Below are 17926 nucleotides of genomic sequence, written 5' to 3'. Positions count from 1 at the left end.
TTTTTATCTGTACAGAACTTCCTTCCTTATTTGTTTCATTTCTTTTTGTTGTTGTTTTTTCGGGGGGGTTTTCGCTGTCAGTCATTTTTAAATGTTTCTACAAGACGTTTTGTTTGATTTGTTTTCAATTTGTATAAGAAAAAGAAAAAATAACCAGAGACAAGCTGAAGTTTTTGCTTTGGAAAAAAAAGAGGAAAGATTAAACAAATGAGGAACAGTTGTGGCTTGTTAATTTCCTGTGTGGTATTGCTTCATTTTGTGTTCGTGTGTGTTACTGGCTCTCAAGTAATGGGTCCTGATGCTGATAATTCCCAACCAGATTTCAGCTAATGTTCCCCCACAGCTCGGAATCCCATCATCAACACCACTTTCTATGATAACATTTTTTTAAACTTGTTTGAAATTCACTTGGGCCTTTTTTTTTTTTTTAACCCATTTCCTCTCCTTCTTTATAGCAATTCTGGCCACTACTTTGTAAACACACAGCGCCTATTTATTTGTTGTATGTATTCATTATGCTACCATTATTTAAAAGTAATGTTAGCTAGCAATAACTTAAATATCGTTAGCTAACAGTAGCAGCGTAGCCATTCTGTCCATCAAGTTTGTTTCTTTTGTACCGTTTCCTTTAAATTCTTGAAACTATCAATATTTTCTTCTGTATCTCTGGCAGTTTATCCTCTAACAGTTTAATAATTCGTTTTTTCATTAGACTGGCTCAACAGGTGGCTGTTTTGATGAACAAATAACATTAAAAAAATTTACAGCCTATGGCTGCTAACCAACATGTACAAATGTATATTTAGCTAACGCTTTTGTTTTTGTGATTGGTAGCTCACTACATGAGTCAAATAGCTGTACACAGTTTATCCACCAGAGTGCGCTGAAAGTTACCGTAATCCTACTAAACTTTATAGACATATAATCCTCTACATACAAGTGAAGCATAAACATACTTTCACAAGTTTGTCGCTTGATTACATGAGTGGAGCAATTTCCTGAGCGAGCTCAGAGCTGAGCAGAGGCGTCTTCCTCCTTCCTCCCGCACACACCAGAGACGTTCTCTGTGGGGTTTGAACCTTTTTTTAAAGACCTCTTTTTTTAAAGATTAAGTGCGGATGTCCTTGGATGTTTAGATGAAAATCATTTTTACCGTTAAGATGGATGTTTGGGTTCTTAAAGTGCACTTCTGTACCTGGACAGTGATGAGTCTCCTGATTGGTGTGTTTTCTTATGGTAAGTTATCCACAAATGTTTCATGTTAAAAGTCAGATTTTGCATTTTAATGTTACTAAAGTGTTTTCTGGACTGGAAGTGTTTGGCTTGTGAGGGAGCCAAACTGAATTCGCTAAATTCCTGAAGAAAAATTTCAGGACTTTTTTTTTTTTTTTCTGATCAAGGTCTTTTATTGATCCGTTCAGTTGTGTGTGTGTGTGTGTGTGTGTTTGAACTGTAGCTCTTGTTGACGTGTTGTTGTTTTTTTAAGGGAACACACTTTCTGATTGAAGTACAGTTTTTTTTTTTTTTTTTTTTTTTCAAATTTATTTTATTGAATCATTTTAAAACAGAGCGTCAGAATTACGCGGGCATTTTTTCACCTTTCTATCGGTGTAGAGAAGTTATAAACTATAATGCAAAAAGCATTTGTTCACATTCATCCCAAAGGCGTCTAGCAGGTTGAGGTCAGGACTGTGAAAGCGAGTCCTTTCCACACCAAACTCGCTCATCCATGTTGTTATTGACCTGTCATGTTGAAACAGGAAGGGGCCATCCCCAAACTGTTCCCACAAAGTTTATAGCATGAAATTGTTCATGCTCTTTACACTGCACAACACAGTCAGACAAGTTCTGTAATTTTAGTCAAATCATTTCCACTTTGTTATAACCACTTAGAGTCGACTGTGGAATATTTAGTAGTGAGGAAATGGATGTGTTGCACGGGTTGCATCCCATCACGGGACCATGCTGGAATTCACAGAGCTCCTGAAAGCAACCAGTTCTTTCACAAATGTTTGTCGAAGCAGTCTGTGTTTGATGTAGTACACCTGTGGCCATGCAAATGATTGGAACACCTGAATTCAGTGACTGGGTTAGGTTAGTGAATACTTTTGGCAATATAGTCTTTGTCTTTAGTGAATAAACATTGTCTCACTTTCCATTTCACACTTTACAAAAACATCCAGGGCACCAAAATCATTAAAATCTTTAATGATCTTTATTCTTTTTTCATTGACTTTCTCTGTTTCCCTGTTTCTTCGCGTCAGGAGTGACAGTTAGAGACTTTCAGCTGGAGATCTGCAAAGAAAACACACGGGTGTGTGTCACCACCCCTGCAGACTGTGACCCTCGCCCACCCTCATCCACACAGAGTGAGCACACATGTTTGCTTATTGTTTTTTATCATCTGATTTAAAAAATAGAAACATGAAGTAAAGCTGCCTGTTTCTAAAAGGACCTCAGCAGAAGGATAAGGATCTATGAGAAATCGGATCTGTTTAAACATGACTGAGAAGGGTTTTTTTTATGTAAATAGAAGTTAAAAAATATATCTGGTTATATGTTTCTGGATGTTAGTTTTTTTTGGTCTCAGTGACTGGTTTGAAGTTTTCATTTAATCATGTTAATTTTGTAAAACATTAAATGTAGGCCCAGTAGAAGAACGTATTCAGTTAACCCGCTCTGATGTGTAGACATGTCGTTCACATGACCCAAAACTAAAGTCTTCAGCTTTTTGGAGTGACGTGTTATTTAAACGTCTTTTCCTGCAGGTACTCTGAACATGTCGTGTTACTACCAAAAGTCTGCAGACAGACAAGTATCCATGACATGTGAGTGGAGTCTAGACTCAAACAGCGACACTGAGACTACCGCCTCCCTGATTTTCAGCAGGTATAAAACTTGATGATTTCGTTACGATGATAATTACAAAGTGATCTTGTGGAATCTTCTCAGATGTTTTATCTTTTCTATTTAGGGACCACGAAATTATATCCTGTCAGGGCATCTTCAACTCAGCATCCGTTGTCAATGTGACAGCAAGGATTAAAAACCACATGACAGAGATCTGGTCTGAGCCTCACAGTATCTTTCTTTTTGAAGCAGGTTAGACACCCACACGTTTTGTGACTGTCACCTGTAATCCACCTGGCTTCTTCCTCTGCTGTCCGCTCATATAAAATGATGATGAAGTAATTTGCTCTTTGTCTCCTCCTCTCAGTCAAGCCCCCTACACCTGTATTAACTGTGCTCAGCTCTACTGAGGACTCACTTGTCGTGTCTTGGACAAGCAGCGGTGATGGCAGATGTCAGCTTCGTTACAGACTCGACAGCGAGGACATATGGACCAAGGTTAGCATCATGCCAACACTCTGTAGGCTCTGTAGGCGATTGTGGTCGTTAGATGTGAACTTCTTTTGTTTTTGTTTAGTTTCTTTTGGAACAGGGTTTGTAGCTTAATAAGCTTTGGAAAATGTAAAAACGACCAAAAAGGGAATCACAATATGAACATGTAGGTCATCCATGTCATAGTAATCTAAGGAGAAGCTTCTCGGATGAGACATGAAACGTCTTAAAGAAACTTAAAGAAGTCCAGTCGCTTTTCTTTCCAAGCTCCTTAAATCACAAATGTATTTTAATTGTTTAATAAAGTTTTAATAGAGGCAACATTTTGATCCCAAAATAAAAATGGCTGAAACCTGATCTTTTGACTTACAGTGATTCTTGTACATGCACTAACCTCATTATTCCTTCGGCCATCCAGCACTGTGACAGAGTAGACAGGATCGAAGTATAGAAGAGCATAGTACGTCCACTTACAGTCAGCTTTGTCCCATAGGTTTGGTTGTGTGCTTTTGTGTCCAGGTTCCAGATTTATCTGCAAAACTGACGTTGAATTACACCATCAAAGACCTCCTGCCGTTTACAGTCTACAGAGCTGCTGTGGCCTGCAGGGAACAGATCTTCTGGAGTAACTGGAGCTCTGAAATCAGAGGAAGAACACTGGACAGAGGTGACAGGCATGCACATCAGGGACAGAATACCAGGAGCTACAACACTGACATATATAAAATAAATTAATAAATTTTTAAAAAGAAGCTCAATTTTTTTTTCTTTTAGTTCCTTCCAGGCCACCAGAGGTGTTTTACAGACTGGAGAAAAAAGGTGGATCTCTGGAAGTTCATCTCATTATGTTGAAGGTATAGTGTCTCACTTACCTATGATGATGAGTTCTCATATAAATGCAGAAAAATACCGTTCTGATTTACTAAAATGAATCTTTTATTATTGTTTCTTTTTTCCATCTTAGGCTCCTGAGTCTCTTGAAACTGAAGGTCGAATCCTTGGATACCAGATGAGCTATAAAGAAGGTGGACTGATTCAAAGCACCACTGATGTGACACGCCTAGTGGTGAAGGAGGGGAACTGCAGCATCACAGTCAGAGCCTTCAACACAGCTGGCTACGGCCCTGCTGCCCATCTCAGCTTCAGCACAAAAAGACAGAAGATCCTGGTTATGACATGTAATTATTGTTATATTAATGTTCTGAGTGATATGCTGGGGTATTTGTAGAATATTGATCCCCACAGACATCACAATTTTAACATGAGTTGCTTTAAATAATGCATTTCTTCCTAAAGCTACTGAACTCTTTCCTCCATAAAGGGAATATTTGACAGCAGCTCTAAAAGCATCCAAGAGGAGAAGAATTAATTAATGCATTTTAGGCCTCAGTCTTACGGGTGTAGAGGCAGTCAGCAACCCACTGATAATATCTGGTCGCTACAAACATATATACACCCAGGCTAGCTTGTCAGTCACCTGGTCAAAATTTAGATATGTAATAAAAACCCAACTATATTAACTGCCAAAAATAGCAGAGGCCAAAAGCATCCTTGTTCTGTATGTATATGTCTCCAACAACATTTCATTTCCAGTTAATACTTGTACAGCTGCTGTTATTGTGTATATATTTATTTATATTTAGATTTCTTCATACATTCTTATATAGTTCTATATTGTGTATTGTGTATTTTGTTGTACAGTTATTTTATTTTCAACTTTAATTTATATATTTTATCTTATTCTTCCCAGTTAAATTTACCCTTCATTCTAATTTGTGTTGTACAGTTATTTCATTTTTAACCTTAATTTATATTTTATTCCTTCCTAGTTAAATTTACCCTTTTTAATTTTGCATATTTATTTCCTATCTTATTCATAGCCTTTCCTTTTTTTGTTTTCTTTAGGTCACGAGCAGTTGTCCAAGCATTTCACTACATATCGTACTGTGTATGACTGTGTACGTGACAAATAAAATTTGAATTTGAATTTTGAATTTGAATTTTAAAAAAGACATTTGCAGTATCTTACACAATCGTGACTATTGGCTTCCAGCTCTAGATATTAGATACGATACGCGTGCTGCTCACTTTTGCAACATCCTGCATGTTATTTTTTCATCGAAGGAAGCAGCAGACCAGTGACATGCTGTTTTTACAAAACCTATTGCAAAATCTTTCCACGATCTCGTCTGTTTTTTCTTAAAAACTTGCCTCATATGTTTAACAAGAAGAGAAATTTCAAAAATGCACAGTGCATTGGAACAAGTGCGGATCTCAAAAATAGGAGACTTAAAAATGGTAGCTTATTTTACTGTTGATGATGAGCGTTGTCTTCTTCATCTTAATCTATGTAATAATGTGGGCCCTGTTTTCGCAGCTCTTCCCTCTGTCAGAAACATGTGGATTTCCACCTCTTACCCAGAAAAAAATGAGCTTCTGGTCCAGTGGAAGATCCCCATCAACCAAGGTCACACCCTGCCTGTCAGTTATTTCCTGATTCAGTGGCACCCTGAGACGAGTCCATCCACCAGCCACTGGTCTCGAGTTGACGGCTTCATCACCTCCACCGTCATACGAGGTGAAAAGGGGGAAAAAACCCCAAAACAAAAGTCATTTTATTTTTTAATGAATATGATATATTGGCTTCACCTTGAATTCTGTGTCCTGCAGTCACTTCAGAATAAAAGCATACTGCTCAGGCATCATCTTCTTTTTCGTGAAGCTGTACCATACAACAAGCCATATTATTGTTAGATAACTCCATTAAAAATGCTCAAAAAGCCACCAACAAGACAAACGTCAGTTCACTAAATTGGATTCCAATTAGCAGAGGTGGGGGCCAAGCAGTCAGCCACTCTAGAACTGAGCATTTTAACCAGAGACTTTATATAGACAAACCCGCTGTGACATCACAGATGCCTTATTAGCCTTAATATGAGTGTTTTTGCCATAGCATTGTTAGTAAACTGCATTATTTGTCAGATAATATCATTAAAATGCTCCAGAAGGCACAGACAGCACAGAGAAGTCCAGTTCAGTGACTCAAATTCATGGAAGTGAAGCAAAGCTGAGAGGCAGCAGCTACAGCAGCCAGCAGTGGTGCAAAACATGATCAGATCTAATAATGCATATCTTTAATTGGTTACTTTTAAACAGGTTTCTTTTTTTAAAAAAAGCCATATTAAGTGTTTCTGGTGTAAAGGAGTGCATTTTCACATCTATGGGGTTTGACTCACTGTTGGGGCAAACCGCTTTCTGCCACTTGTTCTTTGGCTTTATCTTTGAATCCTTAAGGCTGCTACGTGCTGCTGAGTAAATTTCTCCACTAGCAGGCTTTTACTGTAAAGCTGATGCAAAATAGCAAGTGCAGTTGTGCTGATAGGACCTCATCACCACAATCTAGATGGTGTTAGATAACAGAGCCCAACATGGGGGAAAAAGCTATCATCTTGTATGTATTTGATTTGCATTTGATTAGTGGGGATTTTTTTAAAATGGAGATTTCCAGATAAATCTCTGTCAGTGCGCCCCAGGGCAGCTGTGGCTACAATGTAGCTTGCCGTCGCCAGTGTGTGAATGTGTGTGTGACTGGGTGAATGACTGAATGTAGTGTAAAGCGCTTTGGGGTTCTTAGGGGACTGAGTAAAGCGCTATACAAATGCAGGCCATTTACCATTTTTACCATAAAGAAACAGGTAAATGTCATAATTATGTTGTGTTTTAATAAGATCTACAACAAAAATGTGATAAATTTTACAGCAGTTTCCTCAAACAGCTCTTCATTAAGTCTTTAAAAATATGTTTGGGCATTTGTTAGCGACTAATTTTTTCTACACACACTCTCACACTTTCACACTTTGGGCTGTTGCTGAGTTTTGAGGAAGCAGAGCAGTTTATGTATACTGCTGAATGCTGGGGGGCGCTGTGCGGGGATGTATTACTGCTGGAGACTGTCCATGTGGATTTAAATAGTGCAGATGGAAATTAGCTAGTAGGTGCATCTTTTCTCTTAGGAGAAGTTTTATGTTAGCTTTTTTTTTTCTTTGTACATTTTTCCTGACAAATCAAGTCTAAATTCATTCATTTCAGATTTGTTTTATATAGCACCAAATCACAACAACCATTGTGGCCCTCTATATTGTAAGGTAAAGACCCCATAATAATACAGAGAAAAAGCAATCTAAGAGCAAGCACATGGAGAAAGTGGGAAGAAAAAAACCCTTTTAACAGGAAGAAACCTCTAGCAGAACCAGGCTCAGGGAGGGGCACCCGTCTGCTGCAACCTGTTGGGGGTGAGGGGAAATAAATCAAACTGAAAGAGTGACTTATATATGGTATTTTAGTCTATAACAGACATTGTATTTTATACAGCTGTTCTGTTTACTGTGCATGTTTCCAGATGTTGACCCTAATAAGGAGTACCTGATCAGTGTGTTTCCCGTTTACAACCAGCAGTATGGGTCTCGTCAGTCTCTGCCGGCAAGTCTGCAGTACGGAGGTAAATATGAGCTCAGATAGAAATGTGTGGGGGTGATAACATCTGCATCTGCACCGGATGACTCGGTAATGTGAATCATCAGCTCTCAGTATTAGTATTCTCAGTTAGTATTGTTTCTGTGAGTAGAAAATGAGAAAAGTCTTATCTAAGAGTCAATTAATAGTGATGCTAATGCAGTAAAATGGGCGAATAATATGCAAAGTAATTTACAGCAGAACAGAAGTTATTTGCATTGAACTAAATGCAGGGGAAAAATGAGGAATCTATATCTGACTTTCTATCTGTGTGTGTTCGTCTTCTCAGCTTTGATGGAGGTGGTCAATCTGAGTGTCAGTGTGACTAAGACATCAGTGACCATTATGTGGGAGTGGCAGAGGAAGTCTGAGCCAGTCAGAGTGAGCAGATATGAAGCAGTTCTGAGGAAAGACTCAGACAAACAATGTATGTGGGTTAATGAGCCTTTTAACATAAAATCTCACTCCACGGTAAAAAAAAAAAAAAGTTTGTCTTTTTTTCATTAGATTTGTCCATGTATATTTTCTCACTTGCAGAGGTGTTACACAAAACTGTTATGCATATTTTATCACCTTTTTGCAAATGCAACATACAGTCTCCCATTTGCAGCTTTACCTTTGTGGCCAGATGACCAGCAGCACACTTTCTATGACCTGATGCCCAACGCTCAGTATTCTGTTACGCTGTTGGCTGATAATGTTTCTAAAAGCATCGTTCAAATGACGACAGATTTCGGTGAGTTTCACTGGACCCAAAACCAGATTCCTTTCTGTGGTTTTTTTGCATTGCAGCGTTGGCTACATTTCTTTGTAGTAGATTTCTACTCAATATACTTAGAATCAATCATTGAAGCCATATCTGCAGCGCCCCCTGGTGTGTGGACTGCAGCATTTGTTCACCTGTGAAACCAGTTGTATATCCTCCTAAGAGCCAGCAATTAATTTTGATTCTCTGTCTGAGTCTGAGATCTCTATATCAAGCACTGCTTATGTATCTCTTTCTGTTGATGTCTCATTTGTTGGGGCTGGGCTAAGAGAGCACATGGACTTTCATTTAAAATGGACAAAAATTGCAGCTTCCACATTTCAAAGCCGCAAGGGAGGTTAAGCGACAACTTATTTTCAGATATTATCACTTTATTGCCAAAACTGAAATGGTCCAATTTGACAGTCTTGACTTTGATTTTGCAGGATTTCAGAAATGTTCAGTAACTTTACCCCTTTCAAAACAAAACAGCATCGTTTGTAGTGGACAGCATGACTTGCTACCTCACATTTTCAACCCATGTCAACCCAAGAGACAAACAAAAATACACTTAAACTATCTTAAAAAAATCAAAACATGTTTCTGCTGTATTTCTGGAGGATTTCCCCCCAAAAAATGAAAGTCTATATCATACAAATGCAAACAAGAACTTTTCACATGTTACAAGACACAATTATGTGAAACACACTTTGCAATTAAGATATTTTCTATTATAATTATAAATGAGTGCACTGCCTACATCAAAGCCAGCTTGATGGCTTTTCTTTCAGCATCAAAAATTGAATAACTCTTATAGCACAATAAGAGAAATAACAGAATAGAGAGCAATAAAATGTTGAATTTGTTATATAGGCTTTTAATTTGAAAAGCACGGATGGATGGATAAAGTGCAGGTGGCTATTACAGAAAATGCTCGACAGTGAGGTACACAACTGACCCAGATGATGGACATAAATACAGGCGATAGAAACATACTGCTGTGACTGCAGGAAAGTGATTTATTTATTCTGTTTTTTTGAAACAAAGAGAATCTGATATTCTTCTTTCCAGATGATGTAACGGTGGTGGCTACAGCGATTCCTCTGCTGCTGGTTGCTGCCACTGTGTTAATCCTCTCCATCCTGTCCAGGAATCTGTGAGTGCTGGGCAATCTGTTCTTTTAGTAATACTAATGCGTTTGTTTTTCATGTATGTCATGTGATCTTTGGCCCAAAGACTGTATGCAAGGCATGGCATGAAGGGAAAAAATGTACGTTAAATGTTATTTGCTACTAACTAGTCATATTTTGCAGTAGCATTACCAAAACTTGTTTGAGAACAGCTTCCTAAATGTGAATATTTACCAGTATTTCACAAACATTTATGGGATTTAACAGCGGTTATCTTTTTTTATCTGACCTCAAGTCATTGGCCCATGAACCTGCTTTTTCTGGTCAATCTGGCTCTGAAAGATTAAACATGCTGCAAAAATGCGAACAATTTCCTGAAGATTCTCCTGGTTTCTTGGACTTACAGGAACAGTTTCCAAAAATCAGAAGTGAATGCTCTGATAGTACGCGGTTAGTCCTTGTCACTGATAATGACTTTAATCAACATTACTTTTTAGGTACAAGTCGTACTTCTTCCCGCTAATCTCTAGCCCTCGACTAAGCAAAACAGGCCAGTGGCTGATGGACCCAAACCATGAGGTAACCTGTTTTTTTACAGCTTTCATAGTTGGGTTAATTACTTACAGCTCATATATCTGTGCATGGGAGACTTCGTGCCCATCGTCAGACTCAGATTTACAATATTAGTCCAACTAATTATAACAAAAACACCTGTTAATGATATCTACCATCACACAAAATTTGAACATGATATCTTGAAAACTGTGGATGCTAATAAACAGACAACAAGGGGGGAATGGCAAAGACACCATACAGAAACGGGAACAAGAAAACTTCTAAGACTGACAAAATGACCCGTTAGGGTTTGCACAACTAAAAAAAAGAGAAACAATAAACACAAATATATGTAAAGCTACAGCAGCCAGCCACAAAATGACCACTCATTCATTCTTTTCAACAGAAATTTGCAGAGAGGAGCATCCTTAATATTGAAGACTTCCAGGTGACTGATGTCCTCAGAGACAAAAGTCTCATCATAGTTGAGCGAACCTCTCAGCTCTTACCAGATGATGACCAGCGTGAGGATACCTCTCTGCTGTTGATTGGCTGCCTCACTCTAGACTCTGAGTATGTTTCTTATAGTGCACAACCCACAGAGAACCAGTCCCGTCCTCCTATCAAGGTTTTCATATCAGAAGAAAATCAAGAGGCTGCCGGCGCTCCGCTACACGAAACCAAGCTCTGGCTTCCTCAGAGCGACAAGGACAGAAATCAGGCTGACATCTCCGAGATATCACATCAGACCGAGGCTGCTGTGAGAAGTCACTTTCCTAGTTTGTTGACTGAAAGTCAGCCTGTTTATCCGATGACCTGTGAGACAGAGCACGTGTTGAATTGGGGCAGGCAGAGTGACTGCTCTTATCTGATCTGTGATGCAGGTTACATTTCTAACAGTGACACAGGGTGAAAACACATTGAGACAGACTCAGCAACTTCAGCAACAAATGAGCTCAGATAAGATGTGGCCCAAAGGTTTATTACAGCAAGGAAAACAATGGCCTGTCTTGTGGGGCAGACTCATCGGCTCTGCATTTTTGGTATTTTTGTATAAAGAAAATATGGAAAGTTCCACAGCAGCATAATAAGCAAGGAGGGCCTCCTTTTTTATCTTAAGATCATTGTTACTCCATGTTTGACATGCTCATCTTGGTGTCTGCATTTAATACGCTGTATATTACATGTATTTCATAATGTGAACGTATGTCATCGTTGTAAGATGTGGGTGCCACCAGACACTCTGAAATATGATAACATTCAGCCAAATACTTAACTGAAGTACATGTTCTTCTCTCTACTTCACTATGTTTTGGTTATGAACATTATACTTTTATTCTGTACCAATTATTGTAAAGATCTGGTTACTAATTATTTTGCAAATTTGAAAATGTTAATCTACTATTGCATTATGCTGCACTAATATAGATAAAGCAACCCAGCAGTGTACAGTACAAGTAATTCAAATCATTAACAGACACTTATACGCTATGTTCAAAAATATCCTATATTGTGCAAAAGAGTTATAACTTGGACTTTTCACCATTTCACACCACAAAATGTTGCAGGAAGTCAGTGGAACTTTAATTTAACCAGACAAGTCATTAGAAAGACCTTATATGCGCGGACAGCCAAGATACAGACAAAGTCACAGGCAAAGTAATGCTTCTGTGGAGTCTTATTTATTACAAAATATCATAATAGGGACCCATGTGAGACTGAAAATAGTGCCCAGTTTTTTTTTTTAGCCCCTGTCCAGCTACAACCAAGTCTTCTAGAAAGATACTGAGGCATCCTCAGTGCCACCAGGCGGCATCTTAGTCAGATATTGAACCACTTCTACTCCCTGCAAGACCATATAATCTGCAAAACACCTTCCACTCCTTGAACACATCTAGAAATTCTCTTCATGAGTTCAAGTTATTAAATGAATTATTGAAAAGCGACGCTTTTCTCATAAAGCAAACCATGCTCTCTATGAATGCACAGGAGACAGATGGATCATTGAAGCATTGAAGACAATCAGACAAAATCGCTGTCTGTTTTAGAAGGAACCTTGTTTGTGAATTAACTCTGGGAATATATAACTGAGTCATTGGGGTAACCTTTATATATTTAGGGATGGGCTTCAGACTTCTTGCAACCTGGAATGCTAAGATTCTCATAGGAAGTGAGCAGAAAGGTCAGGATTCGAAATGAGCTGTCGCGCCAGCATAATTTGACCATTTTGAAGAAAGTAATCGAGGCAAGGCTGAGATGGTTTGGACAAGTGTAGAAGAGTGATAGTGGATACGATGCACAAAGGATGCTCAGTATGGAGCTTCTAGGCAGGAGGAAAAGAGGAAGACCACAGAGAAGAGTCACTGATGTGGTCATATAGGGTTGGTGTGACAGAAGGATGCAAAGGATAGGCTTTAATTTATTTAATACTTGAAGTTTATTTTGGCTCCTAGAAATAATCCAGCAATCATCAGAATCTCTTGTGCAATTTTACTGAAATATTTAGATTTAATGAACTTATTAAAGTAAATGAAAACAAATTAAACATAAACAAAAGGCCCCCCACCCTGAGGACTCTGAATGGTTTGGCAGATGAAATGGATGTTTGAGAATTAATTTCTTGTCAAAAATGTTTTGTTTAATCCAAGGAAAGTTGAATATAGTTTATTATAAAACACGCGAGGAGAATACTACTTTACATTTTTTAAAATACATTTATTTTAAATAATTACAGTTTCTGACAACTACTTCTGGACTGAATCTGGACAGAGCATGCTTCTTCTTCCATATTTCATCATCGTACTGCAGATATTTCCGAGGTGAAATGTCAAACCTGAGATTGTTGTACATGCGTAAAGTCACTTTGCAGTAAACTAATATTAAAGCACAACATGAACAATCTGAGGAATGTGGTGAGTTAATCTACTGGGGACAAACTCGTTCCTATCCATCTGACCTCCTCAGCTGGGCAGGTGGTCGAGTGATGAAGGTGTTCTGTCAGAGGTTAGCGTTTATGCCGATCCAATGTCTGATCATCTGGTGGGCGATGGTCTGCCTGGGGGGGATGTTAAAAGCTGGAGATGCTCCTCTGAACAAGGAATCGATTACCTGAGCAAGCAGAAAAGTTGGATTACTGTCTCATTAATGTCTAGAATTGTTCATTATTAAGCATTAGAAGAATTGGCCATGGGATATGCATGAAAGCTCTGGAGAATTTCTAGTTGATACAGCTGATGCTAACAGTTTCCAAGTTGTTGTTATAAAATTATCTTCAGTAGACTTATTATTAACTCTTAACATCATGATCCCTGTTAGCAGTTCCACTAATAGTCGCACTGTTACTCACCTGTTGCCGTGTGAACCACTGAGCTTCTTCTATCTCATTCTCATCCACTTTGATGTCTGTTGATATGGCGACAGCAAGGCAGCCAAACATGAGGTTGGATGGCATCGGCCAGGGCTGGCAGGAGACATACTGAACCGGTCCGACCTTCACGCCGCTCTCCTCCTCCACCTCCCGCCTTACTGCATCCTCAATCGTTTCCCCTGCGGGGTAGGACAGGGAGAAGCTGTCACCCTAATTTTTATAGCTGAGACTTGATTTATGGTTAATATTCCTGTGAGGATGAGCTTCAGGCTCACATCAGTTGTTTAACAGCTGAGCAGTTTTTCTGTTTTTCTGTGTGTGTGAGTGTGTGGTATACCAGGCTCTACAAATCCCGCTAAACAGGAAAACATCCCAGCTGGGAAGACCTTCTTCCTTCCCAGTAAACATTGGTTTCCATCTGGGTGGATCACCAGCATGATGACCACTGGGTCTGAAATCACAAACATATGCAAACTTTGTTACTTTGGACATTTTTGAATTTATCTGACATTGCAACAATAAAGAGTAGACAACAAAAAGGGGGAAGAGAGCAGGAAAGGGCTACAGGTCAGGATCATGCCCAGGCTGCTGCATACGGCCGTGCCTTCAACCAGCATAACAGGCACCCACGTTGGGCTTTTTTAATATGGGGGTCTGCAGGACTTGACTTAGAGCCAGCCTCAAGAAGCCACTGGAGAAACTACAGTTTTCTGTTCTTTTTAGCTTTTACGTTTTTTGGTAATGTTTTTTGTGCACAGCATGATGCTACACAGTATTAACTACAGTGGAGATGAGCTGATAGATGAGCAGATTCATACCAACTCGTGGATAGCAGGTATTGTGGACCCCCTTTAGACTCCTGCATTCAGAGTTCAGACAGCTTCTCTTGTGTCCTCCATCCTCCAGTTTGGTGCTGCTGCCACATGTCGGACAGAAGCTGTAGCGACTGTTCCAGGCCAACACCGATCGAGCCTGAGCCACGATTCCTTGCAGACAAGGAGAGCAGGAAGAAGTATTATACTGTGACACAAGAGAGGCAGGTGATCAAACAACAACACACGTTTTGTGTGTCTCACCGGCCTCTTCCTCGTTTAGTTTCAGCAGGTCTCTGTTTGGCATCTTTGAAAAGGAGCAGTTCTTCTCCCTGCACCGTTTAACAAGGTCAGCAGCATCTTCATCAGTGCTGAAAGCAAACCAAGCAGGAGCCTCCCGGATACCCTCCTCAGGAGAGCAAGGGGAGGGATTTTTCCTCTTCTCCACTCCGAGGAAAATGAGCACAGTTGCAGGTTTCTGCAGAAGATCCTTAACTGCCTCATATCTGAACCGGCACAGTTTGCTCTCAACCTGTTGCAATCAGATTCACAATTCACATGACTTTCATCTTTGTCATGTAAACTAGCCGTAGGCTGTAGGTCATAAACATACCACTGCGCTGTCGTCTTCCTGGGATGTGCTGAGCATGGGGCTGAGGTTCGAGAATATGAGGTAGACAGTATCTGGTTCTCTTTGTTTGGCCTCCAACCAGGCCTTGTCAGTCCTCTTCCCACTCAGGCGGTCCAGCGTCTCCCTGCTGAAGTAGTTTTCCTGCGGACTGATGTCGGAGCCCGGCAGGACTCGCCGGCAGCCATCGTCTGTCTGGCAGAGTAGGTTAGCGATGTGTTTGTGACCCCAGAACTTGGCAACATCGTAGGCGGTCTGTGATGAACTGTTTACTATGAACTTATCACAGCTAAAAGACAGAAGAAAAAAGAGGTTTTAGAGAAGTCAGGAATCCATTTATACATTCAAGGCTACAACACATTAAAGTCTGGGGCTTTTACAACTTAGACTTTTAAGTTTTTAGATGTTTTCATTTAAATTGCACCAATATTTTTTCCGTACCTGCTTATTATAGCCTCTTTGAGGATGTTTTTCTATACTAAATGGGTTTTTTTTTTGCTACTAGTTTTTGTCTCTTCAGCTTTTATATTGATTTATTTCAGTAAAGGTTTTTGCCTCATCACGCATGCAGGTTTATTATTTTTTGTCTTGTTTGGTTTTCTTGCAACTCCTAATTTTACTGTATTTTCACCACTAGTTTTATCCCTATTTTGCCTTGTTTTATACTTTAAAATATCATTTTAGCATATAGCTCCTATATGCTAAAAAAATTTAGCTACAGTTTTATCTCTCTCTGACTTTCAGTCTACTCCTATTTAATTTTTAATACGTTTTAATTTAACGTACCTGTGTGTAGCCAAGTTTTGTTCTAGCTACATCTTTTGTTTCAGAATGAGAATAAATTTTTTTGGCCAAGTTTGTGCACACAAATAAGGAACTTCTGTTGAAAAACAAACAAACACAGACTTCTGTTTACTTTGCTCTTTCAGGTTCAGTTTCTTTAAATATTTGAAAACCTCACTTTAGCCTCTTTTCATAATGCTTTCCAGTTCCTATGTTTCTGCCCATCAAGTCTGCAAATATTTACCTAAACATAACATGTGTGGAATAGACGCATCCCCTAAATGCTAAAAATTATTAATGCAGCTTTGAATAAATATTCCACAATATATCTCTTTAGTATTGTTCAAAGCAAATGGTACATTAATAACATTACAAATTAAGAGAAATGCAGTGATGTACCCATGTGACAGCAGCTTCTCCACCACATGAGAATGTCCATTGCGAGCTGCAAGCATTAGTGCGGTCCAGCCGCTGTATCCTGTCTGGTTTATGAGCGAGGGCACATGGGACAGCAAGGTGGACACCTGGGACATATCTCCTCTTGCTGCAGCATCCAGAAACTTCTCCACCATGTCCTCCTTCGCGCTCAGTTGATAGCTCGTCATCCTGGATCCCGAGACAAAGACAATGAAACCTGGGGTAATATATGATCTGGCAAAATGTCAGAGGAGATATTATGAACAGATGAAGCAGCTACTTACAAAAAAATGATAAAAGTATTTTAAAAGTATTCATTTGACACATAAGAGCTAAAGCTAAATCATAGATAAAAAGGTAAAACGTTTTGAATAATTGATTGATGATTAATGTCAAGAAATGGGAATTTGGGTTTAACAACCTCAAAATATAGCTCAGAGTTTAAAATGCTGAAAAAACTAAAAGTACTACAGCAAAATTGACCCAAATAAATACTGATATCTCACTAGAATGCTATCTATTCTTCCTATTGAGTGGTTTGATATAACATCCAGAGAAAGACTAAAATATGGAAAACAAATACATTTTGCTCTTGTTTACTAACAGTTAGACCCAAGAATATTTGGTTCCAATTATTCTAATTACAATGTTTCCAATTTAATTAAAGTTACTAACTAACTGTGCCATCTTGTGGCACTCACTGGTATTACTGTAAAGAACAGCTTGACCCTTGTTCACTTCAGTTGATATCGCTGTGCTCTTTATGATTTAGACAAAATATTTTTTATTCGCATTCACTTGACAGCTGCACTTAATTTTGAAATATTTTTAACTATTTCAAAATAGTTATTTTGAAAAAAAATTCCGTGACAATTTTTTTTTAATCAAATTTTGTAATTTTCTGGCAACAAAAATGGCAAATGCATAAGTTAATAAACTTATAATTTAGTAAAAAAAACAAAAACAAACCTACAGCATCAATTCTACACTGTCCCTTTAATTAGTCCTCCCTGTCTCATTAGCGCATCGAGCTGTCAATCACTGAACCCTTTGACCTCGACAATGGTTGCGAAATAAACTTACAGGAACCACCTTGAATTGCAGGTTTGCTTTTACAAATCCCACAGTGTTGAAGATTAAGCTTGGACACAGTGTTTGTTTGTCATGTGGTTTTAAAAGGCCTCTGAATCGGCTCTGTTTCACTAACAGTTCAGGAAACGAAAACACGAACGAACAGGAGCGCCTTTCGCCGGTTAAGCTTCGTTTAAACGAGACCAAGCATCACATTTCACTTTGAGTTTCATGTGAAAGATTATTAATGCGTCATATCTTGCCTTTCGCTCGGCGTTCACTTCCCCTCCGTCTCCTGTTGGAGAAAATGTTACGAGGTGTGTTCAAGAGCAACAACCACGCTGATTAGGGGTGGTGCTGCCTTCAGGTCCTCCCGGCGCTGTAGTATTTCCGACTTGTAAAGGCTTGTCATAGAAGAATGAAGCTGTGTTAGAGTTCTTTACATAGTAAAATTGCTTCCTCCTATATGCTCTCACCTGCTACTATATTAAGTATTACTGCTAACTGAGTCCTCTAATTATTACATAGAAGAAATCTGTTGCAATTAGGCATAATGCCATTGAT

General features: G+C 39.0%; 2 protein-coding genes across 3 annotated transcripts; one reads left to right on the top strand and one right to left on the bottom strand.

Moving 5' to 3' along the window:
* Positions 1 to 788: 788 nt before the first annotated feature.
* LOC113033755 (interleukin-6 receptor subunit beta) lies at positions 789 to 12657 on the top strand. Its single transcript, XM_026187836.1, has 15 exons — positions 789 to 1236; positions 2265 to 2369; positions 2769 to 2889; positions 2975 to 3102; positions 3218 to 3348; positions 3862 to 4009; positions 4117 to 4196; positions 4307 to 4520; positions 5720 to 5920; positions 7742 to 7840; positions 8144 to 8281; positions 8465 to 8590; positions 9671 to 9755; positions 10227 to 10308; positions 10691 to 12657. The coding sequence occupies exons 1-15, from the start codon at positions 1137 to 1139 to the stop codon at positions 11195 to 11197; spliced, it is 2265 nt and encodes a 754-aa protein (XP_026043621.1). The 5' UTR covers positions 789 to 1136; the 3' UTR covers positions 11198 to 12657.
* Positions 12658 to 12702: 45 nt separating this feature from the next.
* Positions 12703 to 17764, bottom strand: nudt12 (nudix (nucleoside diphosphate linked moiety X)-type motif 12). Of its 2 annotated transcripts, none has more exons than XM_026187838.1 (8): positions 17626 to 17764; positions 16274 to 16525; positions 15077 to 15380; positions 14728 to 14995; positions 14470 to 14637; positions 13989 to 14102; positions 13631 to 13830; positions 12703 to 13392 (listed from the first exon to the last, which is right to left on the bottom strand). In XM_026187838.1, exons 2-8 carry the CDS (start codon positions 16477 to 16479, stop codon positions 13282 to 13284), a joined length of 1371 nt encoding a protein of 456 aa, XP_026043623.1. In that variant the 5' UTR covers positions 16480 to 16525; positions 17626 to 17764; the 3' UTR covers positions 12703 to 13281. The 2 variants fall into 2 exon arrangements, with proteins under 2 accessions (XP_026043623.1, XP_026043622.1); XM_026187837.1 differs by having other exon boundaries at positions 16274 to 16480.
* Between the last annotated feature and the right edge of the window lie 162 nt (positions 17765 to 17926).

This window comes from Astatotilapia calliptera, chromosome 12, assembly GCF_900246225.1.
Source record: "Astatotilapia calliptera chromosome 12, fAstCal1.2, whole genome shotgun sequence".
Lineage (NCBI taxonomy): Eukaryota > Metazoa > Chordata > Actinopteri > Cichliformes > Cichlidae > Astatotilapia > Astatotilapia calliptera.
The sequence above is the reverse complement of the archived record's forward strand: the minus strand, read 5'-3'. Positions and strand labels throughout refer to the sequence as shown.

Bases quoted from the DNA above. Each gene is read 5' to 3' on its own strand.
- LOC113033755 (XM_026187836.1), top strand. From the start codon at position 1,137: ATGAAAATCATTTTTACCGTTAAGATGGATGTTTGGGTTCTTAAAGTG. The intron at 2,370-2,768 runs GTGAGCACACAT...CTTTTCCTGCAG, and splicing joins CCCACCCTCATCCACACAGA to GTACTCTGAACATGTCGTGT. The intron at 10,309-10,690 runs GTAACCTGTTTT...TCTTTTCAACAG, and splicing joins TGATGGACCCAAACCATGAG to AAATTTGCAGAGAGGAGCAT.
- nudt12 (XM_026187838.1), bottom strand. From the start codon at position 16,479: ATGACGAGCTATCAACTGAGCGCGAAGGAGGACATGGTGGAGAAGTTT. The intron at 14,638-14,727 runs GTGAGACACACA...CTTGTCTGCAAG, and splicing joins ACTAAACGAGGAAGAGGCCG to GAATCGTGGCTCAGGCTCGA. The intron at 13,831-13,988 runs GTATACCACACA...CCTACCCCGCAG, and splicing joins AGCGGGATTTGTAGAGCCTG to GGGAAACGATTGAGGATGCA.